Source organism: Arabidopsis thaliana, chromosome 3, assembly GCF_000001735.4.
Source record: "Arabidopsis thaliana chromosome 3, partial sequence".
Taxonomy (NCBI): domain Eukaryota; kingdom Viridiplantae; phylum Streptophyta; class Magnoliopsida; order Brassicales; family Brassicaceae; genus Arabidopsis; species Arabidopsis thaliana.
The window spans coordinates 4,998,225-5,024,400 of record NC_003074.8 but is presented as its reverse complement, the minus strand read 5'-3'; the positions used below and the strand labels follow the sequence as shown (position 1 = coordinate 5,024,400).

Sequence of the window (26,176 nt, the reverse complement as noted above, 5' to 3'; positions counted from 1 at the left end):
AGGTTCAATCTTTTTTCCTCTTCCTTGCTTTTACAACAAGTTTTAAAGGGTATATGCACTAAATAGCCAAATTTTAGAAATTTCTCAACAAAAGTGATGTGGTGGCCAAGTAACATGTTATTTAGCTAATGACACTATTTGATAACATGTAACTTTTTGTTTTGTTATTTTACATTTATATAATTGAAATTTATATCAGTGATCTTCGTCAATGTGGCATACGAAATGAACAATGTATACATTAAGGTCTTTATTCTTACGACTATTTATGGAATATTCGAATCACTGAGTACGTCATTATAATATGAACTCAAGTCAACCAAGTTTGTGATCTCTTGTTAAAAAAAGAAGCAGAGTTTCTGATCTGTATCGCTTCGTGGGTTCTTGTCCGTCTGTTCGAATATTCGATTCAATCTTTTGATTCATTTTCTTCGCAGTATCACATTTTAAAAGTAATCTAATACGTTGCAAATTTAATTATAGGACTAAAAATGTCGTTTCAAAATATCGAAATATTAGATTTTGGCCTGTAAAGTGTTCTGGAATCACTAAACTCTATACGCTTATGAATTTAAAACTAGTATTCGAGAGACGGCTCTTGGGTAGACTGATTCGTTTAAACAGTTTTATCATTGACCCTTTTGTATTTCTTTATGGTTTTAACAAATCATGCCGTCTTCTTAATTTGAATTTTAGCAATAATGCTGAATTGATTATAGATCGCTTTATGAACCAAAGACATTAACAAGGTTCAATTATTGGATAATATATTGTGGATGATACCTACACTAATATAAACTTGTGCATCAGTGGTTAGGTGTGGGGTCAGTGTCGGTGATAATCCGGTTGACGTATTAGATGATAGTTAACATTATTTATCAGAAACATTCGGGGAGGGTGACGACAATAGTATATAGTGTTCAATTTATATTTCTCCGTTTTCATTCTTAATAAAATAAAGCTTACAAGTGGTGGGATGATTCATGAAAGCAAATACGATGAGGCAATGGTGTGACTATATTTTATAAGTTAAAATTTATATGTTGTGATTACATTTGACTTTTAAATCATATAAATTATCTTATCTATTTGTTTTTCCAATTTGCTCTTTTCTTCTTTAACCAAAAAACCAAAAAAAAAAAAAAAAAATTGCTCTTTTCTTTTCATTTGATTCTACTATAGGCCAATTAAAGTTGCTGGTTACCGCAATAACGCGGTACGTTTTTCCGTTTGTAGTTAATTCGGTTTATAATCCAGAAATCCGAACCGGAAAATTGAATTAAACCAAACAAGAGGGACTCCTAACAAGTCTGATTCAGGTTGAGATCAGAGACTTCTCTTTTGCGTTATCTTTTGCAGTCTATGATACAATATTACAATCTACCTGGTTTCACATCGAATGTTGAGATCACGAGAGAAGACACACCAGATACAGAGATCTAGAAAGAACCATATGAAAAAAGTGGGATAACAAACATAGCAAAGGTTTGAGATTAACCAGATAAATGAATGTTTGGTTAAACTTTAACCAGAGTCATATCTCCAAAAGAAGCAGCAACATTTGAAGCCTAGGAGCAACTCAATACATTGTTAAACGTTAAGCAGAGCTTGGTCCAGAAGATTGGAAATCCTCAAGCAAGCCAAACAAAAACTGGACAGCTTCGCATATATCTCATAGCAAGTTACCAACTCTAGCATCGATTAAGGGTCAGACATGGAACTTTTTCTCTCATTCCTGCACCAAGTTTAAGAGATTCAGACATATGTTCACAAAACTTAAACAGCAAATTCTTCGGCGTAGGCACTTGTCTAGTCACCATTTCTCAGACAACCAATTCAGGTTCAGCTTTTTCTGCAGGAACATGATTTTGGAAAAGTGTTTGGTAATCCAAGTTTCTAGCGGTTTCAAAGAAATGAGCCACGGCTTCCTCTGGTGTCCCTACCAAGACACCGTGTCCTAGATTGAGAATATGCCCTTTTGGTCCAGCACACTTCACAACTCTGACACAAAACATACATTTCTTTCAGTTTCTTAATTTGAATTATAAGCACTACTTTTTTATTCAGCTGAACAAAGTGACCTACCTTTCAATTTCTTCGGTCAAAGCAGGAAGCGGAGAGAATAGGTAAGCTGGATCAACATTTCCCTGCACACTTACCTCGCTTCCCAATCGCCTCCTTCCATCAGCCATATCTACAGTCCAGTCAAGTCCAATAACATCAGCTCCAGTTCCTTTCATTCGCTCAAGAAGGCCACCATTTCCATTGATGTAGAAAACTATCGGCGTATCTGGACATCTTTTCTTTACAGCATGTATGATCTGGCGAGCCCAAATGGCAGAAAAAAAAAACGTTAAAACGCGAAAAGAAAATGTTTCAACTTTCAAGTAATCAAGTTGAAAGCATTTAATTGTACCTCTTCAATGTATGGTTTGGACCAGCGCTCCCACATCTCCGGAGTCAGTTGGCCACCCCAGGAATCGAATATTTGTATGCAGTGAGCTCCGTGCTCAACTTGGTAAACCACATACTCGGTAATGGCCTTGGTTAAATGAGATAATAGAGCTCTCAATACATCTGGTGCAGTGTGGCACATATTCTTTATGACTGTATATGTTCGAGTTGTTCCTCCTTCAACAATATATGTTGCAATTGTCCAAGGCGCTCCAACGAAACCCAACACCGCAGCATGTTCCCCAACCTTTCAAAACAAGAATCCATTTTCACAAACTGGAAGACATTTGGTCAAGTCTAGGGGAAGGCTAAGAAGAAGAAGAAAACCACCTCTCGTCTCAAAATCTTGAGAGAATCTCCAACAAACTGTAGTTTCTCGAAATCAATGGGATGTAATCTCTTCATATCTTCTTCAGTTCGGATAGGAGATTGGATTACAGGACCTTTTACCTCTTCAATATCAAAAGGGACACCGAATGCAGGTAAAGGGGTGAGGATGTCAGAGAAAATGATGACACCGTCTGGTCTGAATGCTTGCCAAGGCTGCAAAGAGATTTCCACTATTAGATCAGTGTTCTCTGATCTCTCTCTGAAGGACGGATGTTTCTTGGCGAGCTTTTGGTAAACAGCCATATACCTTCCTGCTTGCCTCATCATCCAAGCTGGAGGACGACTTATGGCTTGCCCTTTTGCAGCCTTAACCAAAAGTGGATCTGATTACACATTTTGAACAAAATGTGTAAATGTGAGAAAGCTTCTTTAGACTTACAAAAGTATAAGGCTACAGATTCATTTATCCTGATTAGCTAAATTTCAAGTGAAGTGACCCAAAACTGGAAATTTCAATCTATTCCACAAGCTCACAAGCGAAAAAAAGAGCATTTCAAGGGCAACATTCATGCTCAACATCTAAACTCAGGCTTAATTAAAAATATGACATTCCAATGAGCAGCTAGTAACCCGAATCGACTAAAATCATTTCAATATCAAAAAGCATAAATCATTATGTACCGGAAGAGGAGGAGGAGCAAGCCACTACGAACTTCCGAGCAGCAATACTGTATCTTTTTGGGTAACAAACCAATCCCACATTGATGGGATTCGATCCAAATCCAATCGGAAACGATAATCCCGAGGAGTAACATCTGGACGAGCTACAAGCACTGTCTACAACAGAATTTAGCAAAAGCAAAGTACTAAAATTGGCATAACAGTAATCGAAAGAACAAAAATTGGAACTTTATCGGACCTGGTTGGCGATGATAAGCTCATTTTCAATCAGAGAAGAACCCAAGAGTTTGAAGATCAAATGCTTTCTGATTTTGCCCGCTCCTTGGGCCGGTCTGGTTAGATATTTCCTTATCGCCGAGGGGAGACGAGAGAGATGAGATTCAAGGTTTGACCTTTTTAAGTCAATCACTTCGACGGCTGTAATGATGCCACGTATGATCTATCTGGATAATACTAGGACCCACCTTCCGGATTTCTTTGTTGCTTCTCCTTTGGCCTTTGGGGGTAATATTTCCGGTACGATTCGCTGGTTCGGTATTGAGCAATTTGATATCAATTCAGATTGATCGGTTAATTGTCACAGCAGAGTGTTTTGCGCAGAACAAACACAATTCAGATTCTGTTTTGCACTGTGAGATGGATTCAAATCGATCGGTTGATAAATCATTAAGACATTAACCGGTTCTGTTACATTCAGTTCAGATACCGGTTCACTGTGATCCTTGTTGACCAGAAAGACAATGTATGAAAAGTTGAAAAAACCGAAGAAACATTAAGGAACTGTTTATTTTTAATTGTGATCTTTCTTTCTCCACTGTCTCTGGTCATATATCAAGCAAGTAAGGGGTGTTGTCTTGGTAAATGCTCGAGCCGTGGAGGCAGCTTCAGTGTTTTCTTCTTGCAAACAGATTCAACCTTGTCATAGAGAATAGTGTAGTTGTAACTACTGATGTTTCTGAAGTAACATTGGTCACTTCCAACATAGTTATACACTTGTTGTGTGCTTCCATATCCACTGACCACTAAGTTATTCTTCACCACCATTACTCCTTGCCCTTCTTGCTTGTTTTCAAGCTTGCTCTTAAACGTTCTCATCAACCCTTTGTCGCTCTCTGATCTCTCCTCGTTGAATGCCATCGAGACATTCGCTACCGCCAGATATGTGTTATTCTGCTGCTCCAAAGTGTCAGAGTCGAGGTAAAAAGGAAAACTCTTGATAGATTTCGCTGCGTAGATCTCTCTGGAGGCTCTCTTGGCATGAATACGATCATCAGCTTGGATCAATTGATCTATGATCTGCAAGTTCCCATCTTTACCTAAAACCATCTTGTTCTCGTAGCTAAATTCTTGATTAGCATTAGTTATAATGTCCCCATGAGAAGATTTAACCAACCCAACCGAAGTTATCGACCTCTTTGCTTTCGTGGTGAAGTTTCCATTCAAGCCTTTAAAATCCGAGACAGAGCTAATCTCCAGAGAGCTTCTACTGAAATCCAACACCTTCCCTTCAACAATCTCCTTCTCTTGATCCAACCAAAGATGCAAATTCGCATCAATATACCAAACATTCAAAGCATTTGTAACACTAAACCCCACCTTATGAGTCTTCCCATCTAACAAACTTCCCAAGAACGGCGTGATCTCGATATCGTAACTCGGCAAATCAAAAGAGCCAATAGCAGTAATTGGTCTCCAAAGCAAAGGATTAATCCCACCGGTGAAAACAACAGGGAAAGGCCAAACAGCACCAGCAATATCACCGTCAAGACTAACCACAACTTCTCTAAAAGGTCCATTACCAGCAACACTAAGATTATTAGCAGTAACATAGTCATTAGGAAGATTTCCATACCAAAACTCATCATTCTCATGAAAAGAAACATAAACCTCAAGCACAGCTCTATAAACATTCCTAGGAATCTCAAACTCCTTATACTTGGTATCATTCGAATTCACAATTTCAAACCACAATCCATCGTTCAACGGAAGATTTCTCGAAATCGGCAGGATCATATCAGCTTTAGAAGAGCTATAACCAGAAACATCTTGAAGATTACTTTCGGATTGATAGAAATGGAAGATGACATCAACATGGTAAACACCAGTATAGGTTTTATCGATAAGATTACCAAGATAAACAGAGAGAATCTGAGTCTCGTTTTTGACGAGCAAAGAGTGATACTTGGTCACATCTTTCTCGACAGACCAAACAATTCCGTTTGGTCTAGGCTCGGCGGTGCAGCTCCGGAGAATCTCAACGCCGTCAAGCCAAACACCGAAGATACGATCGAATTGTCTTCCTTGGCTGGTGGATTTGAATTCGAGGACGATTTTGGAGAATTCTCGAGAGGAGCAGTGAGAGGGGAGTGTGTAATTGGAGAGAACCGGTGGTTTAGCGTAGGTGTAGCCAAAGTCATGGTGGAGGATTTGATACGAACACGGTTGTTGAGCTGTCGGGAGATTTGGAACGGGAGGTTTTTGAACCTCGAAGTAGCGAGTAGGGGATTTTGTGACGTTTTGGGGAAGAGAGGAGAAGAAGAGAGGAGAGAACTGAGGAGGTTTGAAACGTGATCTGGTTTCGTGAAGATCGGAGACGGCGGAGAGAGAGTGGACGAAGAAGACGGTGAAGAAGAAGATGAGTGGAGGAAGAGAGGAAGTCATGACGTTTTTGCTTTTGGTCTCTGTCTGGTAATCAAACTGATTTTAAAGAAAGAGCCTCTCTTAATGATTATTATTATACTAATCTTTTTTTTTATTTACTTAAGATGCTTCCAAGAAAACAAAACCTTACATTATAGTCAGTGATTAACATGCTGATTTGATTATTTCTTGGGATCATTATTTAACATTCCTTGTAATATAAAAAGAGCTTCCATTAGGTGATATACTACAATGACCAAATTACCCTCCTACACACTTGAGAAACTCGAGAATTTCGATCATTCAAAATTCTCTCTTTACTGTATCCATTTCGATCATTGATTCTAGTTTTGTGATGCACACTTATTGAGTTATTTCTTACTAAACACATACATTTATTTATAATGTAAGATCTATCATAAATATATTGTTACTTTCTAGAAAATCCATAGCAAAACGTATAGAATAAAAACTATTGGTTGAATCTTTAAAGCAAAGCTATAGACGGTAGGTATCTAGTTACAATCATATGATCAAATCCAACTATCAAAAGATAAACATAAACACCGATTACTACTACACATTAAGAATCATTGCAAAGTTCTTGTTCATCAATTGCACTTATAATCAATTAGAGACTTGGCTTAGCTATTGACAAAAGGTTTGAGAAAAAAACTGAAGAAAGTTGGTGAATATATCAAATTCGTGATATGTTAGTTTAGAGATATTTTAAGAGAGAGATCGGTTGAGCATAGAGACTTGGCCGGAATCTCCATTGAGTAAGAAGACTTCAAGAGGAATGTAAGGAGAAGATGAAGAATTTGATCCAAACCTGTACGCTGGCTGCAACAATTTGCTACCTTTTGCGCATTGAATCGTTAGAAGACGTGGCCCCGTTCTCATCTGCCACACCTGGTTTCAATTGAGTGCATAATCAATCAAGAATACAATCAAAACAAAGATAATGTTATTGAGAGATGGCAATGTTGTTACCTCGATGATGCCTTTGCGTGGAGCATGAATGGCTAAGCATAGACAATAATCACTTTTTACCGGTTCTGTGTGAATCACAGATTTTCCTTTATCTTTTTTGGCTAACATCTCCATGAACACACAGCTTGCATCACGATAACCCTAACAAAGAAAGTTCAAATTTTAAAGAAAACAGAGAGGAAATTTAAGCAAATAAGTATTTAAGATGTTAAAACAAACCTTCCATAGCCGGACAACTACAAGAGCTTGAGTGTCTAGCAGAAGTATTCGACCAAGAGAATCTGTTATGGCAGCTAATGTTCCACTCGGGGATAACGTGAGCTTCTCTCCTTTCCTTGGGTAGTCCTTTATACATGTCAAGGACGATGCTGTACCAACATTTTTAACAAAGTTAAGCACCACAGATGGATGTTCAAAAATTGTAGGGATTAAAGACCCATGAAACCTACCTCGAGCGAATGACTGAGTCTTGGCTTCTGGCTTTCGCTTTGGTGATTGATCATTACTTCTCCAGATCAGTTTAGAGAAAGAAGCTATCGTTGAAGCAGCTGCAGGCACAACTTTTGATAGAATCGCTCCAACAAGTGATCTCCCTCTATCTTCTGAGAGCCTTCCAAAGAAACATAACATAATAACTCTAATTAACAAAAGTGATCATAAAAGATTTCTTTGACCAACAAAAGAACACCATGAAAGCAGCCTATGGAAAACATCAATGAAGATATTACCAACCTGTAAGCTGAGATTACAGAATCCTCTCCAATGGTCACTGCACAATAATAACGTTGACTTGACTGTCAAAGAATAAAATCAGCCAGATTTATAAACAGGAATAAACTTCAAAAACGTCCGCAGTATCAGTGTGTTCCTAGTTTGAAACAATCAAATAGACATCACTAGTCTCACCTGGAGTTCCAGTAACGGAGGAGGCATTACGCCAGTGACAGTAGCATCAACACACACACCATTCTTGTTGACATTCCATATCTGATACGGTAGACGTTGGTACAAGCTACCAGTATCTTCTGCATCTCCCTTTCTATTCTTTTGGTCCCAAAAGTTCGAATTCTTCTCTTGAACCCATTTCTGAACCATACTCTACAATTATGAAGACAGAAATAAAACAAATCTCAGAACTTAGCTTAACATCACCTCAAACAAATTATACTTTAATAGAATGTTTTTTTAACAATACCTGAATGTTAGAGCCATCAAAGCGGGCAATAACACCAGGCAATACAATGCAAATCTCCTCAGAGGATGTCTCTTGCATCAAATCTTTCTTAGTTCCTCGAACTCTTATTTTTAATATACGGCTTTGATGTACAATCTGTAAACACATACAAAATAAGTAATTCATCCATAAAATCACTTGAACTAAGCTAAAGATCTCTTCAAGTACCCAACCAAAGAACTGCACAATGTTTTGAGACAACAATGTTCATAAAACCTATGTTTCAGCATTTCAAGCAAACATCACCTATCGATAAATTAACAATGCAGACCAAAAAGTTTCAGAATTTCACCTGCTTATGGATCAGATCACCGGTAACAGAGTAAACCAAGAGATATCCACAAGAAGTCCCCGCAACGACGACTCTGACATCATCAAACACTAACCACTCGATCGCCGTAATCGACTCAGCCTCAATCGGAGACAGATCAGGTCTGATCTTGACACGAGGCGCATCAGGATCACCCCAATTCACAATCAATATGAGAAATCGATTGGCTAGGGCTAAAGAGTGAGAATCAAGTGCACTCAAAAGGTTTGGATTGTTCACGAGCCATCCTTCTTTACCCGCACCGAGCTCAGTAAGTTCCTCACACGCGATGCAGCCTAGTTCCGTCAGGTGGATCCTCTTCGCCATCGCTAATCAATCTATTGAACCAAAAAAAAAAAAAAAAAGACAAGGTTTTTAACTTTTTCTGATTACTAATGGCGCAGTAGCAAAACGCCGTCGTATCGTTTGGCTTATATTATTACAGTTGCTACGTCATCTCTAAGCTGTGTCGGGAGAAGAAATGCTGAGTCAAGATTTATCCTTTTCTAAAACCCTGAACCCTAGCTTTTCCTTCCGTAAATCTCCACTCAATTCCGGGGTACGAAGGATCGTTTCGGTTTTACCGGCAATTACCGAGAGGAATTATGCGTTTAGTGTCAAAAGGTCGGAGCTTTTGCTCAGAGAAGATGGTGGATTCCGGCGAGACGTGCGGGCATTGGCCGGGAGGAGCAAGAAAAAGCTTGGAGGAGGTTCATCTGGTGGAAGGATAGAAGGAGATTCGGATATGAGGAAGCAGGTGAAGAGGAATGCTCGTGAAAAGTCGAAGAAGCTAGCGGAATCTTTGTTTTATAGATTGTATAATAACCCTGACAAGAGTCGGAGTCAGATTCTCAGTAGTCATCCGGATAAGTTTACTGAGGAGGAGCTTGAGATGATTGGGCTTGGTTACGATAGGATGGTTCGGTTTATGGATAAGGATGACCCGAGATTGCGTCATCCTTATGATTGGTTCAAGTATGGAGAGTTTGGACCTTACTCGTGGCGTGGTGTTGTGGTTGGTGATCCGGTTCGTGGTACTATCTCTGATGAGTGTGTTACTATGATTGGTGAAGTGGAGAATCATGAAGAGTTTGAGAAGATTGAGCAGCATGAGATGAATATAGCTTTTCAGAAGAGGGTTAAGGAGTTGGATTCGAATGTTGGTTTGAGGTATTTTTGGGTGTTTGTCAGGCATCCGAAATGGAGACTCAGTGAGTTACCGTGGGAGCAATGGACGTTGGTTAGTGAAGTGGTTGTGGAAGCGGATAAGAAGCAGAGGTTGGATAAGTGGAATTTGATGGGGAGATTAGGGAACAAGTCTCGGTCTTTGATATGTCAATGTGCGGCTTGGTTTAGACCTGATATTGTGTATGTGAAGAAGCCTGTGTTTCAGTGTAGGTTTGAGCCTCAAGAAGATTTCTTTAACTCGCTTATCCCTTATTTAAACCCGGTGACGGAATCTGGATTTGTGTGTGAAGTGGAGGATGATGAAGGTAGAGTGGAGTTGAGTACTTATTACGGAGGATTGTGTAAGATGTTGAAGGTGAGACAGACAGCTTTCGTGGATGATGTGGTGAATGCTTATGAGAAGTTGAGTGATGAAAAGAAGTCCAGAGTGTTGAAGTTCTTGCTTGGAAACCACCCGAACGAGCTGTTGCATCCGTATACAAAAGAATGGAAAGCAAAGTTGGAGGAGATGGAGTTAGGGTGTGATGCTCCAGATGAAGATGAGGATGAGATTAGCATTAGTGGAAGCTCAGAGAAGGCTGAGTTCTCAGAATGGATTGAAGATGAAGCTGACAATGACGATGATGATGATGATGATGATGATGATGATGGTGAGGTGGAAGAAGTAGATGATGATGATAACATGGTTGTCGATGTGGAGGGAAACGTTGAAGAAGACAGTTTGGAAGATGAAATAGAGGAGTCGGATCCGGAAGAGGATGAGAGGTACTGGGAAGAGCAATTCAACAAAGCGACAAACAATGCGGAGCGGATGGAGAAGCTTGCGGAGATGAGTATGGTGGTGTCAGATAAGTTTTATGAGAAGCAGTTAAAGGCATTGGAGGAACGAGAAAAGGGAGAGATTGAAGGAGATGAGTTGGAAATGAGAGGTAAGAAGGCAAAAGTGAAGCCAGAAGAATGGAAGACAGTAGGATATGGAAGGTGGATGAAGAAGATAAAGAAGAGTAGGATTCCACCTGAGCTCTTTCTCCGTGCTGCTGTTAGGCCCTTTGTTTACAGAAACCTTGTCAAAGAGATTGTTCTGACAAGACACGCCATTTTGGAAGGCGAGATTGGTCAGAAGGAGTGATTTCATGTCTGAGTCTTCTGATTAAAGAGTGAAAAGGAGAGTGAATTTTTGATGTATGTTATTAGCATCATAAGAGATTTTAAACTTTCCCAATCCCATGTATGTAAATGAGTCGGAAATTTGAACTTTTTTTGTTATCAGTGGTTTGTTATGTTGACTTTGCAATCCTGCCTGTTCAAAGGAGTTTCTTTTTCCTGGTTCAATAAGCTCTAGTTGACGCTTAAATATCAGTAATATACAAAAAGAGTTAAAACACATACTAATACTTTGATCACAAAAGCACACTACTAGTTTTATCACAAAAGCTAGCTACTAGTTTCATCACAAAAAAAAAAGCAAAAGAAGTTGCAAACTGCAAACACAAGCACAAGACTGATACAGCTAAGTCCCTGGCGATGTACTTGAGGGGATAAAGTATTCCTCCGGGGTAAAAAACTTTAGCCCACTCGCCTGCAACCAAAGAAAGTAGTTGTCTATGAGGAAAGTCAGAAAAGTAAATAGGGTGACTTATAAAATAAAGGATGGGTATTGTCTGACGTTTGCAATAAATACCTGTGCAAATTTGATGTCAGCGTCGCTGTGATCCATTTTTCTTCCAGCTGCATCCCCAACGTAGAAGGATCTGATGAGCATAGCACAGATGTCAGTATCAACAACAAAAAATGTGCTAGTGGACTTAAACGGAGTGTTTAATCAGTAAGGCTGGTGGACAAATGAGTGTAATCTTCCAGCATTGCTAGAAGTTTCAGGTAAATTCAAGTTTTTAGGAGCAGGTGGGGAGAAAACTAACTTATCCATATCAATTGCAATTCCAGAGTTAAAATGCTTCTTCATGAGTTGCCACATTCCAGCCTTGGGTTTGCGGTAAAGGTCATCTTTACCACCTTTACCACCAGAACTTGAGACTCCACAGGCTATAAACACCTGTTTGCAGAACAAAACCATTTATAATCTTCACAGTATCAGCAACAATGTAGGGAATTGGCACTTTTAAGACTTTGAAAATTTGGGGTGTTAACTAATAAGAACAAGCAAGACAGAATCACTATTTTCTCTCTGATTATACCTATACGCCGGAACAAATCATTAAAGCCATATGAACTAAGTACAGAACAAGGCATTGAATACATCATAGTTTCTTATCATTACTCATAATAATAGCTAGGGTTTGTTGACACAGTGTTCTTGAATAGATACAATCACGTTCTTACTTATGAAAACGGAAGAGCACTTAACCTGAATGGGGACCTTCACGCGCTCGATAAAACTGTTGAGCCGTCCAATTTTCGAATCTACAGCAGCTTGCCGCTTGTTCTTCCATCGATCAATGTTGGATTCATTTGTGAAAATGACCTGTTGAACATTTAAAATCAGCTACTCTATAATCTATATAAACAATACTATTGAGTACCTAAGACTTAATTCTAGCTGAAAATAAAATACCAGCTTATAGCCTTGATCGTGCAGACTTTGCAGTTTCTCAGGAATGGAAGGATACATTAGGGACCATGCATCTGCCCCTACTCTGAGAAAGAAGGGAATATAAAACATTATGACACATTACAATGTTTCTCATTTTCCTTGAAAGACGAGGTTCGTGCATAACACCATTAAAAGGATAAACAAAAATTGCAGAAATGCAATCACTTGAGATAGAATGAAAAGCCCATATGTCCATAAAAACAGAGAACACACTAATATTATGGGTGACCAAAGAGCTACTTACATTTTCACAGATGTTTTTGCAAGGCATCCATCAAAGTCAAATGCAGCTATTTTTTCTGAATCATTAAGACCATCATCCTGTTAAAATGCAACAAAGGAACATACCATTAGGCCATAATATATTACCATCATGTACATCATATCTGAAGATGATTTCTCACCCGCTCAAGGAATATAACTGTCTCAAAAGCTTTCCATTTTGGTAATAGATTGGCATCCTGAGAAACAAGAAGATTAGCAGCCAGAAAAATAAAAGAACTCGAAAAAGGGATCAAATGCCAAAGCTACAAACTCCAAGAAGAATATTTAACACAGGAATACATGGCTTTAACCTACTAGACACTATAAGTGCTTACCCTGTACTTATCCTTCACATCAGACGCTGAAAGAGTGATTTCTGCTTCAACCTCGACCTGAGAAGTTGACTCACTCATGTTCACCTGCATAACACAATATTTTAAAATCATTAAGTATAATTTCTCCACAATGAAGAGTGGCTACCATTAGAAGGTATTCAATACTTATCATTGCTTGTATACCTTATGTGTTTTAGCCATCTGTTGTTTCGCTTTAGTTAGCGATTCATCTTCTTCCACCATCTCCCCAACCTTTATAAGAAACAATAAATTACAGGTCAAGGAATATTCCAGTTTAACAAAATTATAGTATAAAAAGATGTGATTATTGCTATTTATTAACCTCAGAATGTTTTCTTTTGTTTGTCTCCTCAGTTAGCTTAATTTTAGCTTCAGTGTCATCATTATCTTCATCCATCTTCTGCAATCCCGCAACGAAATGAAGTAAGAAGTTAGTTTAGACATAAATTCTAAAATTATTTTCTGGTTAAGACATGATAAAACTTTTAAACAGAATGCTTTCGCCAAAGAAAACAAATATTATGAAAAGGGGATTTGCTATTACATCTACCAAAGTCTGCTTCCCGCATTGTTGGACCAATTCCTTTAATGCATCCTGATCACCACTCTGTTTATAATTAAAAATAAATCAAATATAAAGATGTGTTAGCAGAAACAAGGAATACATACATGTTTGGGTGTTAATTTTGCACGACACTGACAACGATGTCATGCCAACCTGACAATAAATTAACTATATACCAACATCTATATTCCAAATAGCATCTGTTTCAAATGATCCTAGTTACCAGAAGATACATGAATAATCTAGAAGCTCTATCCCCTGAATCTTTAAATACAGACTAACCTGCAGTTCTGAAAATCCACCAATGTCCTCTACCGAAACAATTGGATCAGAGTCGACAGGAAAACAACCCAAGTGATGCCATTGTTTCATATCAAAGCCACGGAAGTTTCTGGTCACTAGCCCCAACCTCAGTTCCTTTGCAGCGATAGTCTGAGAGCACTTCTTGCATGTTGATCTGCTCGATTTCGCATACTCAGAAATAACTTTTGAAGAATCAGGAGAATTTTTCACATCCTTAGTCTTCTGCTCACTTATTTCATCTGATGCAGGCTTTTTACTCTCTTCATCCTCATCCTTAACCGATACAAGCAGTTAAAAGAAGTATTTCAGTCAAAAATCTACATCTAGGTTGGAAAATAAGACTGAAGTCTGCATATCATTTCTTCCTCGCATAAAAGAAGATTGTTGCTTCCAGAACTTACTTCTTTTGCAGGCTCGCCAGGTTGTTCCACCAATTTTGCAACAGGAGAATGTTTTCCTTTTTTGGTCTCCTCCGTTAGCTCATTATCAGCTATAGCTTCATCATCACCTTCATCCATCTTCTGGACATCCTGCCAGCAAAGGAAGTAAGAAGTTAGTTTCAAAAAGCCTGAAATGGTAAAGTTCTCTACATTTGCAGAAACAGACTATAATATTATGACAAGGGATATGGATAGTACATCTATCAAAGTTTTATCCTTCTTGTTTACTTCGGCCAAATACTTTAATTCCATCTGGTCACCTTTCTGTTGAGTATGACAAATGAATCAAATAAAAAAGATATTGTTAGCGAAGTTACCACATGTCATATGCAATCATCCAAAAGCTCTATACACTGAACTGAAAATTCCTAATATGTAAACAAAAACTAACCTCAAGCGATGAATATCCACCAATGTCCTCCACAGAATCAATTGGATGAAAATCAATGGGAAAACAACCCAAGTGATGCCATCTTGTTATATCAAATCCCCTGGAGTCTTCAGTAACCAGCCCCACTCTCAGATCCTTTGAAACGATTGTCTGAGAACACCTGTTGCATGATGATCTGCTCGATTTCGCATTATCAGCAATAACTTTTGAAGATGTTGCCGCCTTCGTAAGCCCCTTCGGCCCCATTATATGCTTTTTAGCCTTCCCCTTCTTCTCATCAGGCTGCTTTAAGTTTAAACCGATACAAGCAGTTAGGCAAAAGTAGATATGAGCAAATGAGACTAAAGAGCATCACTTTCCAAAGTCTTACTTTTTTTGCAGGTACTTTACCACATTGTTCCACCAATTTCGTCAAAGCATCTTGATCTTCTTTCTGTAACCATAAGCACAAGCGTTAACACAAATAACCGAAAGTGAAAAGCTTTAGACGAAAAAAAACCTAGGGAGTCCAAAATACAGAAATGTAAGGAAACCCTAACCTCTAAAGCGGATAAGCCTTGAATATCATCAACGGAAGCAATCGACTCAGAATCAGTCGGAAAACAATCGAAATGGTGCCACCTGGTCATGTCAACCCCGCCACGTCCTTTGCTAATCAACCCTAACCTAAGCGATTTCACAGCTATCTTGTTCGAACATGACCTACACGACGACCGATTCGACTTCGCGTACTCAGCAACCACCGGCATTGTTTTCGCCGTTGTTCTCAAAATGTGACAGGTGTTGTAGACGAGATACTGTGTTCTTTCTCGGAAAAAGAGAGTGGAGCGATTTATTATATAAAGAGGGAACTGGAAACGAAGAGACACGAAGGGGGCTACTGTAATCATATAGCCATTGGTGGGGAATCGAGAAAAAAGGTGATTAGGGTTCAGTTCACGTTCCCGCCATTCTCGAAAGTAGAGTCTGTCGGTAAATTGATGTCGGTCATAGGGGTATAAATGTAAAACACAAATATATGCGTTAGTTTGGGCCAAATCTCAGTGTCTCCTCTTTTCCTCTTTCATTGGGCTTATTTGGGCTTTAAAGGCCTAACAAGACACGTTTTTATAATACAGTTTTAAAAAAAAAAAACAGGTTTACTAGCATATTAAATAAAAATGAAACGAAATAAACAAAAAAAATTGTGACACATCTTCAACCAATCAAAACCGCTATAATCGTTTTTAGGTCTCTTCTCAGTTTTTCTTGTCGTTCTGTTGTCACCAAAGCATTATATAAAAGGGCTGATAGTATTTTTATAAAGGGTCTAGCTAGTTTAAGTTCAATATTTTAGAAAATATATAAAACTTACACGAAAATAAACATTATAAGAGCAAATTTATGTAAGAAGAAATTTGTCATGTCATCATATCTTTCGATTAAAAATGAGATTCTTTCGAAGAAGAATCTTAAAACTAAACCAAACAAAATGTTTGGAATCGACACCGTGATAGGAGGACGCGTACCACACCAAGTGTCCTCTTGCATGTCTTCAAGAGACATGGCAGTGCCACGTTCACTTCATGTCTTTTTCTGTAGCTGACTTTTTGTTTTCTGTTTATCCACTTGGTCTATAGAAACCAACAATGACCCATGTCCCCGATTCTCTGTCTTTAGTATTTTTTATATACAAACTATCAGAAGCCCCAATAAGGTCCGATAATTACCTCATAAAAAAAATCAAACACACAAAATTCTAACTAAAAAAGGTAAACTAACAAGCACCACACGTGGGTTGATCTTTATTGCAACCGTAGAGACATAACATATGAGTTTTTTTTGTTTTCATAACCATGTAAAACCAAACTCAGTCTGGATAACCAAAAACATGGTAAAAACATATAATTAATATCCAAAAACTATTTTTCTTCCTCGATTCTCATTACCTTTAGACCGGTTTTAGTTAGCTTTAAACTTCGGAACTTCGACGACGGTCGTGGCTAGTCCCCCAACCAGCAACGCCTGTACGAAGCTCAGCCGCAGCGACAAGAAACTCCGCTTGTTGGAGCGGACTCAAGACCTCCACCACACGTGTGATCGTTCTCAGTCGCAGATCATCAGTTCGGTGGACGATTTCTGCTAGCCGTCGGATCCTCTGGTCGGGATCTGACGATGTCCCCATGACAAGGTCACTCGCATCGTCTTGCCACTCCGACAACTCTTCCGTTATCGCATTCTCTTCCTTCACGGTCTCACATTGTAGCTCACTTACCGTCCTGCCTTTGACAAATGGAACCCTAAATATTAAATATTAAGTAATCAAAATATGTTTAGTTAGTCCATATGTTATTGTTTACACATTGAAAAAAAAGAAAGTAAAATAAGTGTTTTAATCTCTCAAATTTATTGTTATCCCTCAAATGTGTTTTTCACTTTCTAAAACATTTTTGGTAAGAAAAGTAAACAAATAAACATCGTATGTTCTAAACTAATCTACATATTTGATATCTCTAGGTGTAGGAGTGAACCTGTATTAGTTTTGGTAAACAATAACACGCGCAAATCACGATATTACTTCAATCAAATTACAACGTAACTTAAGGATATTTTATTAAATTAGATAAAAAAATCTTTACTAGTAGTTGTGATTAGTAAACAAAGTAGCTAATTAGGGGTTCGTGTAGAACCTGAACTGAGAAGGGGAGAGATCACTGAGATCACCGGTGCGAAAGCCACGAAGTATATCAACGATACGAGACTCAAATAAAATACTCGACTCAGTGTAAACCAGATGGAACAAGGTGGTTGGTCGCCAACCACCGACCCACTGAAGCGACCGTTCAAGAGCTGAAGCCCAAGGAGAAGCCATAACTTCGATGACGTCTTTATCCGTCGCAGCCCACTTGGCCCTGTGATATTCTCTAAAGTGTTCCATCACTCTGTCCACAGCCTCCCTTAACCGTTCCTCATCACCGGTAGCAGAGTTCCGGTGATGGTTTTGGGCGGAGCGGAGGTGGTTCAGGTGGTTTCGTAGCTGCTCGATCCATGACTGTTGGAATTTCTTGAAGCTTGCTATCGCTGTCTCTTGGCTCATATTTTGGGTCCTCCGTAGTGTTTGGGATGGTCGAACCAATTTTTATATTGTCTATATTATGCTTTTATATTATCTTTTTTTTGTTCACCGACTTTCTTATTGTATCAACGTTCACATTTTGATTTTTTTTCATTTTTTTCCTAAAATTCTAGAAATGCCTATCATTTATTGTCCGGTCAAAGATAAAGTAAAGTTTTATCGCTTTGTAGAATGTTTCAATCTCTTTTTAGGTGCCAAATTTTTGTAAACTGTATTTCTCAACTATTTCAGTTGACAATATAACATTGGCCGTTTTGTAATAAGAATGCAGGGGTAAAATGGCTGGTTTGGTCTCAGTTTGTCATAACCCATTACAAGTAGAACAAAACCGAGTCAATTCCCACTGATCCTGATAAAATAGAGGACTGCTTTTTGGCCCAAAATACAATGGACCCATCAGAGTATATTATCTGAAAATATTTGGTCGGTTGTGGAAATAAATAAATAAATAGAGGAATTGGTCATCAAAAAGTCAAAAATTAAGAAAAATTTTACAAGTCCATGATTCGAAATCACTTTTAGAAGATATCTGATATCTCCATTCCACTCATACAAGAATTACTCACTTTAATCATATGTACATTCTTCTTTGATTCACTACTATGATATTGATATCATATTATACTATCAACTACAACATAACACGAATAATGAAAATAGCAATAGTTACTAATTATTACGAATAATTTACATATGATATAAGGTAGTGACAACATCTAATAATTTGATGGAAAACAGCTAAGAGATGCTTCTGACTCTCTCTCTGCTCTAATATTGACAAAGATAAAAATAAAAACCATAAATCTCAACAAGCAACATACATACTTGCCTCTTCTCTTAATCCAACGGTCAACAAATTTTCTCTCATATATTTTCCTACCCCCAAAAAGTTCCCCAAGATAAATTACCCTAATACCCCTGTGACGTCATCACCGGAATCTATCTGCTCTGACGGCGTTGACATGAACGCGAGAGGTAGACCTCACATTGTATCGTCGTTTTCCCAATTCTAAACCCAGGAACAACCGTAAACGCAACCCCCGGTTCAGTTTCCGACGAGCTTTCTTCTTGCTCCGGTGAGAAAAACGCTTCCTCCGACACGCTCTTCATGTACACTTCGGAGAATCTGCAACCTCTAGATACTTGAAAGATTGAAGCTTCAGGATCGAAGGAGAAAGCAAGGCAATGTAAAAGCCAAACCCTTTTCGCCATTTCGAGAAACGCAGTGCACAAGCTCGTCTCTGGAAACTCCCCTGCAGTGACTTGGTTTCTTTGATGCAAATGTCCGAAGAATGCCTGCTCCATCTTTGGATGTATGAGCTGCAAATACTTAGTTCTGCAAAACTTAGCCAATCTTGATTTAGGCCGAGATGCTAAATACTCTCTTGGTTTCATCGATCTAAGCTCTGTGAATCTCTCAAAGAACATTGCTTTGTCTTCTCTGCTCGTCTTCTTCGATGATTCGTTTGAGAAGTAAGGTAGTTGAAAAGCTTCAAGCATTATCTTGCAGACATAATGCTCCAAGGCAAAACACTTGTGGTCTTGCTTGTAATAGAGTACATCAGGCTGAATTAACTCAGCAGCCATATCGATGTCCCAAGCAGCGAGTTTCATCTGCTCAACCATCAACTTGACGAATCCTCGGATGGATTTGACAGTGTGGTGCAGATAAGTAACGAAATGGGTCGAACTTACCGCCGATAGATGAAGATTATGATCCAATGGATTGCAAAGTTGGCCACTTTGGTTTAATCTCTTCTCCATCAACTTGTTCTGAGTCATGGATTCTTGAAACTTTTCTTTGAGAAATATGATCTCAGAGTCTTTGAGCTTTAACTGACACTCCAGCTTCTTCCCCATGATCTCATAAGTCTTTAAGACGCTTCTTAGCTCTTGAATCTCCGCAAGAACAAGAGTTCTATCAGGATTAGGATCAAGCTGTTTCTTCAAGAAACTCTGTTTCAGCTCTGATAATGTCTTCAGCTCTGCTACTACCAAGTTATCTGCTTTCTGAATCCCATTTGGATCATAAGGAGACTGAGCATACTGCAACTGCGCATAACCAGATTTTATCGAAGAAATCGTAGCAAACAGCTTTGCAAGAAGAGCCTCCATGGCCAGTCTTTTCTCATACTCTTCCTCCAGCTTGTCAAAGGACTCAGACAGATTTGCAGCATTCTTTGCTAAATCTTTATCCAACTTCACCTTTTCTTGGCTCTTCTTCACTCTTTCAACCTTGTTGTTACCTTCTGGAACAACACCGGTTAGCTTTTTCATGTTGATGACTTTAGCAAATGTGCGTCTGAGTTTTCCTTTTCCTGAAGAAACAACATCCAATGGTTTCACAGACTCCATCTGCAGATTCATCACCAATGCTTTAGTAAGATAACAAAAAAAAAAGTGAAGAAGTGGATGAATAGGACTTGTAACAATGTCTATATCGAACAAAAAGAGAAAAGTAAAAGCAAAATTAGATCTAGGACCATTAATAGAGCTTCACTTTGTAGACTTCTTTGGTTAAAACAACAAAAAAAGATGAAGAGCAGACAAGAAGCTTGAAGAGATTGTTTCACAAATGGTTCGCACTACACTTTTGGTCACAAAGGAAAGGAGGGAGATGTTTGCAATAAATATATATACACACAGAGAGAAAGAGAGACATACATGCTTAGATTATCTAGTGGATACAGCTTAAAGATTCAGCCAGAGTTGTGGGGACAATGTGGTTCATATATAAATGAAAAAAATGTTTTAATTTACAAGGAATAAACAATCAAGAAATGTCCAAGGAAGAAGAATAAACAACTTGCGTGTGTAGTACCATTTCTTTTCATGAACCGATCAACTTTTTTGCTTTCTTATTAATGTTCTGAAATCTTTTGCTATATATGTGTGTGGGGCTATTTAGTCAAATTGTGCTGCTATAGAATCAAACAAAAGTGAGAAAACAACATATAATAAAAATAACACCCAAATGGGTTTATCTGCAGAACACATGACACATGCAAATAATTCAACACCCCTCGTTCTTATTTTCTATTCAACTTTTTTCTGAAAAGGAACAGTCAAGAAAAAAGTGCGAAAGTGAATACAAAAAGAACTAATGAGTTTAAATACATATATATACTCAAAGTTGTTCATAAGTTTACAATTATGGGACACTGATAAAAGGATTAGAGTATTCAGGATTCATAATTGCTACAAACCAAATCAGTTAAACTAGAATCCAAGAACATAAAAGTGCCCCCACACACAAATACACACATGTCTCTATGTATATGATTCTCTTAAATGGTCATTTGATTCCACTCATTTGAAAAAAAAGTAAGACAGCCTCAAAGCCAAATATAGCTACCTAACATTTAGTACAGTCACAAGCTACTCACAAAACAACCATATTTCTCTATTTCACTAGAGCTTAGACCATAAAGCACACGGATTAAAGGAAAACTAATGAGAAGAGTTATGTTAAAGAGTGATAATAAACTCAGCAACATAACCAGTATTACTCCAGAAGGTCTAAATTAATATGGTTCTCAGGGTTTAATACAACTTTAGAAGCAAAGTTCATTTAAAAAGATTGTATTGAATTTACCTTCCAACAGTTCCAAGGTCTCTATCTTATCTATGTTTTGTTTGTTGTTCTCACTTCATCGTAGAGTGAATTTGAAGAAGCAAACTGGCGAAATGACAAACCAACCTCTGCTTAAACCCTGCAGATCAAATCAATCATATGAAATTATAAATCACTACCTACCAAAGGAAAAAGGATAAACACAGAACCAATATGAGACTAATATTCAAGCTGATGTGAATGCTTGACCATGGCATTATTGGTATGAATGATGGGATTGTAAGAGCATTCACAAGTCACAATGATATATTCATTTGATTGAAAATGAGAATATAAGAAACTGCAGAATAACAATGAAGACGAAATCATTCAGAAGAACAAAAGATGATAATTAATAAATATTGATTAGCTAACCAACCTGATCGATGTAAAAACACTCTCCCGGGCAAACCTCTCGGCGTTTTGCCTCTAAATTGATTCTTAACGACAATAAAATGGGTAACATACAAAAGATACAGATTCCTTCACGGTTTCAAGACAAGTCCGGAGCTCGAGAATGAGAAGAGGGGAAAAAGGCTTTAGAGTGACTGAGAGAGAGAGTCGTAGGAGAGGAGAAGAGAGTAATAAATGACAGAGAAGGGTGAGCCTAGGGAAGTTCAAAGGACATAGATTTACGTAAATACCCTCATGGTAAAGGGACATTTACACCGACATTGCTACTTTACTCCAAGAAACGTCGAAAAGGAAGTAGGGGTGTTCTCGGTATGTCAGGGAATAAGATGTTCAGACAGAACGCAAAATCACACGGTTTGGGTTGGGAATGAAACTACTTGGAAGCTGTTATTGCGTACGTACGCGAAGACCGGTCCGTCCGGTATGAGTGAGATAGATGAAAGACACGTGGCAAATTAAAAAAAAAGTGTAACCATTTCCCACATTCTCCTGAAAACGCTTTCTATTTGTTAACCCTTCTTTAGTTCCGTATTTAACTGCCTTGATGTTTATTTAATCAAACGAGAATTATGTAAGTTCATTCTCTATAAGTTCTTTTGTTTTTAAATAAGACTCTTAAATGTTGAACAAAAATAAAATAAGACTCTTAAATTATTTGTCAAGTTGCATAAAAGACAGCTGAATAGCAGTATTAGCTTTCACTAAATACGTGAAGCAACTCAATAAGTACAGTTGTCCTATCGATGAAAGCAAAATCAAGATTGAAAATTGCTAAGTCCAAAGTTTGAATCATCTTATAAGCAATAAGTAAACCAAATTAGTCTTGGTGGGCTTTAAATGCAAACTTTATAAATATAGAAATCGTGAGAATACATCATTCCAGTTATATTTGTACGAGTTATGAATACAATGCACTGATGCAGTGATGGAGTGGCATATGCATGTAATTTTATCAGTTAGTACAAAGTGAGTTAATTGTCCGTGTTTAACGGAAAGTAAAAAGCTTGAGAGACAATTCGATTTCAATTTCAAACCAAGAATTGAGAGCTATGAGCCTATGAGAGTATGGATTTGATAAAAAGGATTTTCTCTATTCACGACTATTCTTGATTTTTTTATTATGTATTAACGACTATTCACATACTATAAAGTTGCATATAATTTATTTACCTTATTTTGAAACAGACAAGAAAAAGGTATTGATGCGATTGGACATGTCGTAGAAGTGCTTCTGATCTGATCGGCTTTTTTTTTTTTGTTTCTTTACTTTAGTTTTGTCTTTTAGTATTCAAGACTTCTAGTGGCCCAGTGGCAGTGAGTATAAAGGATTTAGCACTCACTAAATGGGCGTATTGAAAGGTAAGAACCTTAATGGGCCTATTATAAGGCCCATAAAAAACACGAGTAACCCAATAAGGTAACTTTATGTTCGTTACACAATTTCTTTTCTTACTTTCAAAAAAGAAAAGAAAAAAATCTGTTGTCATCTGCAAATTGGTTTCATTCTATCAGTTGGTGTTGTGGTGTGTTGGAAGATGTGAATCGCCTCTACTAGGGTTCGATTCCAACATAAAATTGTACTTTTGGAAGATACAGAGAAAGAGATGGGCAAATCTCAGATTCTTCTAAACGCTGAGAGCTTTACTTGTTCTTCTTTCAATACTTTCTTCACTTTATGGATCTTCTTTACTCTTCACTCCTTTCCATTTCAAGCTCAAGCTGCTCCTTCTGGTAACTTTACCATACTTAACTTCGTTGCTTTGATCTATCTGCTTCACTCACTTTCTTAGTGAATTCACTCTTCAATTTCTGGTTTTTTATGTCAATTGTTGTAAATTGAATTTAGGTTCCTTGATTAAGCACATGTCATCGGTTCTCAAGTGGACTACTGGATCATCCTCTAAATTATCCCAATCAGGTAAATTCTCAATTAGTACGACTGAATTTGGTCGCCTTGATTGTTTGTTGTTCATAAACTTGGTTTTGATGTTTCTTTCTCTAACTGCTACTTGTGGTGCAGACACTAATGTTCTTCAGTTTGAGAATGGTTACTTGGTCGAAACTGTTGTGGAAGGAAACGATATTGGTGTTGTTCCTTACAAGATTCGAGTTTCTGATGATGGAGAACTTTATGCTGTTGATGAACTTAATAGCAACATCATGAAAATCACTCCTCCCTTGTCTCAGTGTAAAACTTCGTTCTCCACAAGTTCTCTTCTTTATGACTTAGTTTTTGCAGTTTTAAGTACATCCAATCATATACACATGCCATCGCAGATTATACTTGATACACTAACGATACTACTGTGATCTTTTGATGATCTTGGCTTGTAGCATTACATTTTCTATTTTACTTCAATATTCTGGTTCTTTATACTATATATGAAACATTTGATTTTCTCTTTCTTTTTTAGTGTTGGAGGTTTTTATGACTTTGTTTATAATCTATGTACTTGTGGGCAGACAGCAGGGGAAGATTGGTGGCTGGATCTTTTCAAGGAAAAACAGGGCATGCAGATGGAAAACCGAGTGAGGCTCGTTTTAACCATCCGAGAGGCGTTACAATGGATGACAAAGGGAACGTTTATGTCGCTGATACTTTGAATCTCGCCATCCGAAAGATTGGTGATTCAGGTATACAAGTTTTCTATAGGTTTTACTTACATCAGCACTCAAAAACTGAAATGGTTGCTTGTTGTTGAAAAATATAATTAAACTGAGAAGAATTGTGTTCTTAAGAGTCTGAAACATTTTTGTTACAGGTGTTACTACGATAGCTGGGGGAAAATCAAATATAGCTGGGTATAGAGATGGGCCAAGTGAGGATGCAAAGTTCTCAAATGATTTTGATGTCGTATATGTTCGGCCTACCTGCTCGTTGCTGGTCATCGATAGAGGAAATGCGGCTCTTCGCCAAATCTCTCTCAGTGAAGAGGACTGTGACTATCAAGATGATAGCTCAATCTCTCTAACTGGTAAGAAGTCAAAAACACCTCTTCCCACTACATAGATCATTTTGCATACACTCTGTTTAGGGGTGGATTTGAGAGTGTTAACAGAAGATCATTGCGTGCTTACATTCGGTGCAGATATACTCTTGGTTATTGGTGCTGTTCTCATTGGTTATGCTACTTGTATGCTCCAGCAGGGCTTTGGAAATTCTTTCTTCTCAAAGACGGTAAATTTCTATCTCTTCTCTTTCGTGCCTTTTCGCTTCTCATCAACCATATGCTACAAACAACAACAATTTCTGTTTTATCTTACAGCAGGTAGGATCAGAAACCAGCTATGAAGAAGAGCATCCAGGAAAAGAGAAACTCTCCCGGCCTGTCCATGAGAAAACAATAACCAAGGAAGAACCTGGTTGGCCATCATTTGGGCAACTCCTTACTGATCTCTGCAAACTTGCTCTCGAGTTTATAACCAGCCACCTAGTTCCAGCCCGATTCCAAACCAACCCCAATCTAAGGCCATTAAAAGATAGACTCATAATGCCTGAAGACGAACAAGAACCACCTCGAGTCCAAAGGCATACTGCCCCAGCACCAATCTCAGAATCCCGACATGCTCACTTACCTAAAGCTGATGATAGTTACCCTGAACATAAGACGCCAAAGCTAAGATCAAGTAGTGTAATGAAGGACCCTACTTTGTCATCATCCAAGCACCATCGGACATCATCAAAACGGCAGGACTATGCTCAGTTCTATGCCTCGGGAGAGGTTGCCCAACCGAAGATCCATAAAGAGCGGTCAAGGCGTCGTCATAGAGATAAAACAACCGAGACAGAACCAAAGCCAACACCATCAGATACGGTGAAGCCTGTGGAGTACAGTAATAGTTCAAAGTTTGATCATTACAACATGAGGAGCAGCAAGTATGGACCTGAAACTCCATTTCGATTCTAGAAAGTAAAATCACATACTCATTAGAACCCTTTTCTGAGTATGTTGTGCCCTTTCTTTTGTCCTTGGTTTGAGGAGATTCCTTATGTTTTCTTTTTGTTAGTTACTAAGAAAATCTTATTACACAGATGATGAAAAAGAGGTTAAAGGCTTTTCTTGTAACGAAGGATTGATGAATCATGACTGAAAATCTGATGTATTATGAACTTATACGATCACAAGAACAGGCTCTTCGTTACTAACTTGCTATTAACACATTCTTGCTTGCTATATATAGATCTTTGGCTGCTAGAGATAGGTTCCTTGCTAACCATGGTCCTAAGAAAGTATATATAATTGTAAAGAATCTTAGTCAAAAAAAAAAAAAGG

The 26,176-nt window shown here is 38.1% G+C and overlaps 8 protein-coding genes across 17 annotated transcripts; 2 read left to right on the top strand and 6 right to left on the bottom strand.

Moving 5' to 3' along the window:
- Positions 1–1,254: 1,254 nt before the first annotated feature.
- Positions 1,255–3,940, bottom strand: HEME1 (Uroporphyrinogen decarboxylase). 3 transcript variants are annotated; one of them, NM_112355.3, is made up of 7 exons: positions 3,704–3,940; positions 3,466–3,617; positions 2,785–3,167; positions 2,417–2,701; positions 2,086–2,321; positions 1,818–2,001; positions 1,255–1,735 (listed from the first exon to the last, which is right to left on the bottom strand). In NM_112355.3, the coding sequence occupies exons 1-6, from the start codon at positions 3,724–3,726 to the stop codon at positions 1,824–1,826; spliced, it is 1,257 nt and encodes a 418-aa protein (NP_566495.1). In that variant the 5' UTR covers positions 3,727–3,940; the 3' UTR covers positions 1,255–1,735; positions 1,818–1,823. The 3 variants fall into 3 exon arrangements, with proteins under 3 accessions (NP_566495.1, NP_850587.1, NP_974316.1); NM_202587.1 differs by having other exon boundaries at positions 1,442–1,735; positions 3,466–3,621; positions 3,704–3,810; NM_180256.2 differs by having other exon boundaries at positions 1,255–2,001.
- On the bottom strand, positions 3,925–6,460 carry AT3G14920 (Peptide-N4-(N-acetyl-beta-glucosaminyl)asparagine amidase A protein). Its single transcript, NM_112354.3, has one exon. It carries the CDS (start codon positions 6,124–6,126, stop codon positions 4,297–4,299), a length of 1,830 nt encoding a protein of 609 aa, NP_188110.1. The 5' UTR covers positions 6,127–6,460; the 3' UTR covers positions 3,925–4,296.
- Positions 6,461–6,539: 79 nt separating this feature from the next.
- AT3G14910 (Rab3 GTPase-activating protein non-catalytic subunit) lies at positions 6,540–8,990 on the bottom strand. Its single transcript, NM_112353.4, has 8 exons — positions 8,625–8,990; positions 8,294–8,428; positions 8,005–8,196; positions 7,831–7,892; positions 7,548–7,708; positions 7,318–7,466; positions 7,099–7,239; positions 6,540–7,017 (listed from the first exon to the last, which is right to left on the bottom strand). Exons 1-8 carry the CDS (start codon positions 8,967–8,969, stop codon positions 6,835–6,837), a joined length of 1,368 nt encoding a protein of 455 aa, NP_188109.1. The 5' UTR covers positions 8,970–8,990; the 3' UTR covers positions 6,540–6,834.
- Positions 8,991–9,058: 68 nt separating this feature from the next.
- EMB3120 (uncharacterized protein) lies at positions 9,059–11,110 on the top strand. Its single transcript, NM_112352.4, has one exon. It carries the CDS (start codon positions 9,124–9,126, stop codon positions 10,957–10,959), a length of 1,836 nt encoding a protein of 611 aa, NP_188108.1. The 5' UTR covers positions 9,059–9,123; the 3' UTR covers positions 10,960–11,110.
- Positions 11,111–11,135: 25 nt separating this feature from the next.
- AT3G14890 (phosphoesterase) lies at positions 11,136–15,725 on the bottom strand. Of its 2 annotated transcripts, none has more exons than NM_112351.4 (17): positions 15,300–15,725; positions 15,131–15,193; positions 14,761–15,042; positions 14,568–14,633; positions 14,331–14,459; positions 13,909–14,202; positions 13,606–13,668; positions 13,384–13,461; positions 13,224–13,292; positions 13,041–13,124; positions 12,846–12,902; positions 12,686–12,762; positions 12,403–12,484; positions 12,196–12,312; positions 11,750–11,883; positions 11,512–11,581; positions 11,136–11,409 (listed from the first exon to the last, which is right to left on the bottom strand). In NM_112351.4, the coding sequence occupies exons 1-17, from the start codon at positions 15,648–15,650 to the stop codon at positions 11,341–11,343; spliced, it is 2,085 nt and encodes a 694-aa protein (NP_188107.3). In that variant the 5' UTR covers positions 15,651–15,725; the 3' UTR covers positions 11,136–11,340. The 2 variants fall into 2 exon arrangements, with proteins under 2 accessions (NP_188107.3, NP_850586.2); NM_180255.3 differs by having other exon boundaries at positions 14,598–14,633; positions 15,300–15,659.
- Positions 15,726–16,363: 638 nt separating this feature from the next.
- On the bottom strand, positions 16,364–17,875 carry AT3G14880 (transcription factor-like protein). 2 transcript variants are annotated; one of them, NM_112350.3, is made up of 2 exons: positions 17,430–17,875; positions 16,364–17,039 (listed from the first exon to the last, which is right to left on the bottom strand). In NM_112350.3, exons 1-2 carry the CDS (start codon positions 17,834–17,836, stop codon positions 16,712–16,714), a joined length of 735 nt encoding a protein of 244 aa, NP_188106.2. In that variant the 5' UTR covers positions 17,837–17,875; the 3' UTR covers positions 16,364–16,711. The 2 variants fall into 2 exon arrangements, with proteins under 2 accessions (NP_188106.2, NP_001118628.1); NM_001125156.2 differs by having other exon boundaries at positions 16,364–17,018.
- Positions 17,876–18,523: 648 nt separating this feature from the next.
- On the bottom strand, positions 18,524–22,130 carry AT3G14870 (hypothetical protein (DUF641)). Of its 5 annotated transcripts, none has more exons than NM_001338139.1 (3): positions 21,868–21,891; positions 21,471–21,789; positions 18,524–20,230 (listed from the first exon to the last, which is right to left on the bottom strand). In NM_001338139.1, the coding sequence occupies exon 3, from the start codon at positions 20,228–20,230 to the stop codon at positions 18,815–18,817; it is 1,416 nt and encodes a 471-aa protein (NP_001327077.1). In that variant the 5' UTR covers positions 21,471–21,789; positions 21,868–21,891; the 3' UTR covers positions 18,524–18,814. The 5 variants fall into 5 exon arrangements, with proteins under 5 accessions (NP_001327077.1, NP_001030696.1, NP_001030697.1 ...); NM_001035619.2 differs by having other exon boundaries at positions 18,526–20,230; positions 21,471–21,588; positions 21,868–22,130; NM_001035620.2 differs by lacking the exon at positions 21,868–21,891 and having other exon boundaries at positions 18,526–20,230; positions 20,359–21,494.
- Positions 22,131–23,354: 1,224 nt separating this feature from the next.
- On the top strand, positions 23,355–26,097 carry AT3G14860 (NHL domain-containing protein). Of its 2 annotated transcripts, none has more exons than NM_202586.3 (7): positions 23,355–23,633; positions 23,749–23,820; positions 23,923–24,090; positions 24,366–24,536; positions 24,665–24,877; positions 24,992–25,080; positions 25,169–26,097. In NM_202586.3, the coding sequence occupies exons 1-7, from the start codon at positions 23,507–23,509 to the stop codon at positions 25,808–25,810; spliced, it is 1,482 nt and encodes a 493-aa protein (NP_974315.1). In that variant the 5' UTR covers positions 23,355–23,506; the 3' UTR covers positions 25,811–26,097. The 2 variants fall into 2 exon arrangements, with proteins under 2 accessions (NP_974315.1, NP_188104.2); NM_112348.4 differs by having other exon boundaries at positions 25,172–26,044.
- The last annotated feature ends 79 nt before the right edge of the window (positions 26,098–26,176 follow it).

Coding starts and splice junctions, on each gene's coding strand:
- AT3G14890 (NM_112351.4), bottom strand. CDS start 15,650: ATGATTACAGTAGCCCCCTTCGTGTCTCTTCGTTTCCAGTTCCCTCTT. Junction 12,313..12,402: donor ACGATCAAGGCTATAAGCTG/GTATTTTATTTT, acceptor AATGTTCAACAG/GTCATTTTCACAAATGAATC. Junction 11,582..11,749: donor ATTGCAATTGATATGGATAA/GTTAGTTTTCTC, acceptor TATGCTCATCAG/ATCCTTCTACGTTGGGGATG.
- AT3G14920 (NM_112354.3), bottom strand. CDS start 6,126: ATGACTTCCTCTCTTCCTCCACTCATCTTCTTCTTCACCGTCTTCTTC.
- AT3G14910 (NM_112353.4), bottom strand. CDS start 8,969: ATGGCGAAGAGGATCCACCTGACGGAACTAGGCTGCATCGCGTGTGAG. Junction 8,429..8,624: donor GTGATCTGATCCATAAGCAG/GTGAAATTCTGA, acceptor ATGTGTTTACAG/ATTGTACATCAAAGCCGTAT. Junction 7,709..7,830: donor TCTGTAATCTCAGCTTACAG/GTTGGTAATATC, acceptor TTTCTTTGGAAG/GCTCTCAGAAGATAGAGGGA.
- HEME1 (NM_180256.2), bottom strand. CDS start 3,726: ATGAGCTTATCATCGCCAACCAG. Junction 3,168..3,465: donor TTGCTCCTCCTCCTCTTCCG/GTACATAATGAT, acceptor ATGTGTAATCAG/ATCCACTTTTGGTTAAGGCT. Junction 2,702..2,784: donor TCAAGATTTTGAGACGAGAG/GTGGTTTTCTTC, acceptor TTGTTTTGAAAG/GTTGGGGAACATGCTGCGGT.
- EMB3120 (NM_112352.4), top strand. CDS start 9,124: ATGCTGAGTCAAGATTTATCCTTTTCTAAAACCCTGAACCCTAGCTTT.
- AT3G14860 (NM_202586.3), top strand. CDS start 23,507: ATGGGCAAATCTCAGATTCTTCTAAACGCTGAGAGCTTTACTTGTTCT. Junction 23,634..23,748: donor AGCTCAAGCTGCTCCTTCTG/GTAACTTTACCA, acceptor AATTGAATTTAG/GTTCCTTGATTAAGCACATG. Junction 24,091..24,365: donor CACTCCTCCCTTGTCTCAGT/GTAAAACTTCGT, acceptor ACTTGTGGGCAG/ACAGCAGGGGAAGATTGGTG.
- AT3G14880 (NM_112350.3), bottom strand. CDS start 17,836: ATGAGCCAAGAGACAGCGATAGCAAGCTTCAAGAAATTCCAACAGTCA. Junction 17,040..17,429: donor CTCTCCCCTTCTCAGTTCAG/GTTCTACACGAA, acceptor TTTAATATTTAG/GGTTCCATTTGTCAAAGGCA.
- AT3G14870 (NM_112349.5), bottom strand. CDS start 20,242: ATGAATCTGCAGATGGAGTCTGTGAAACCATTGGATGTTGTTTCTTCA.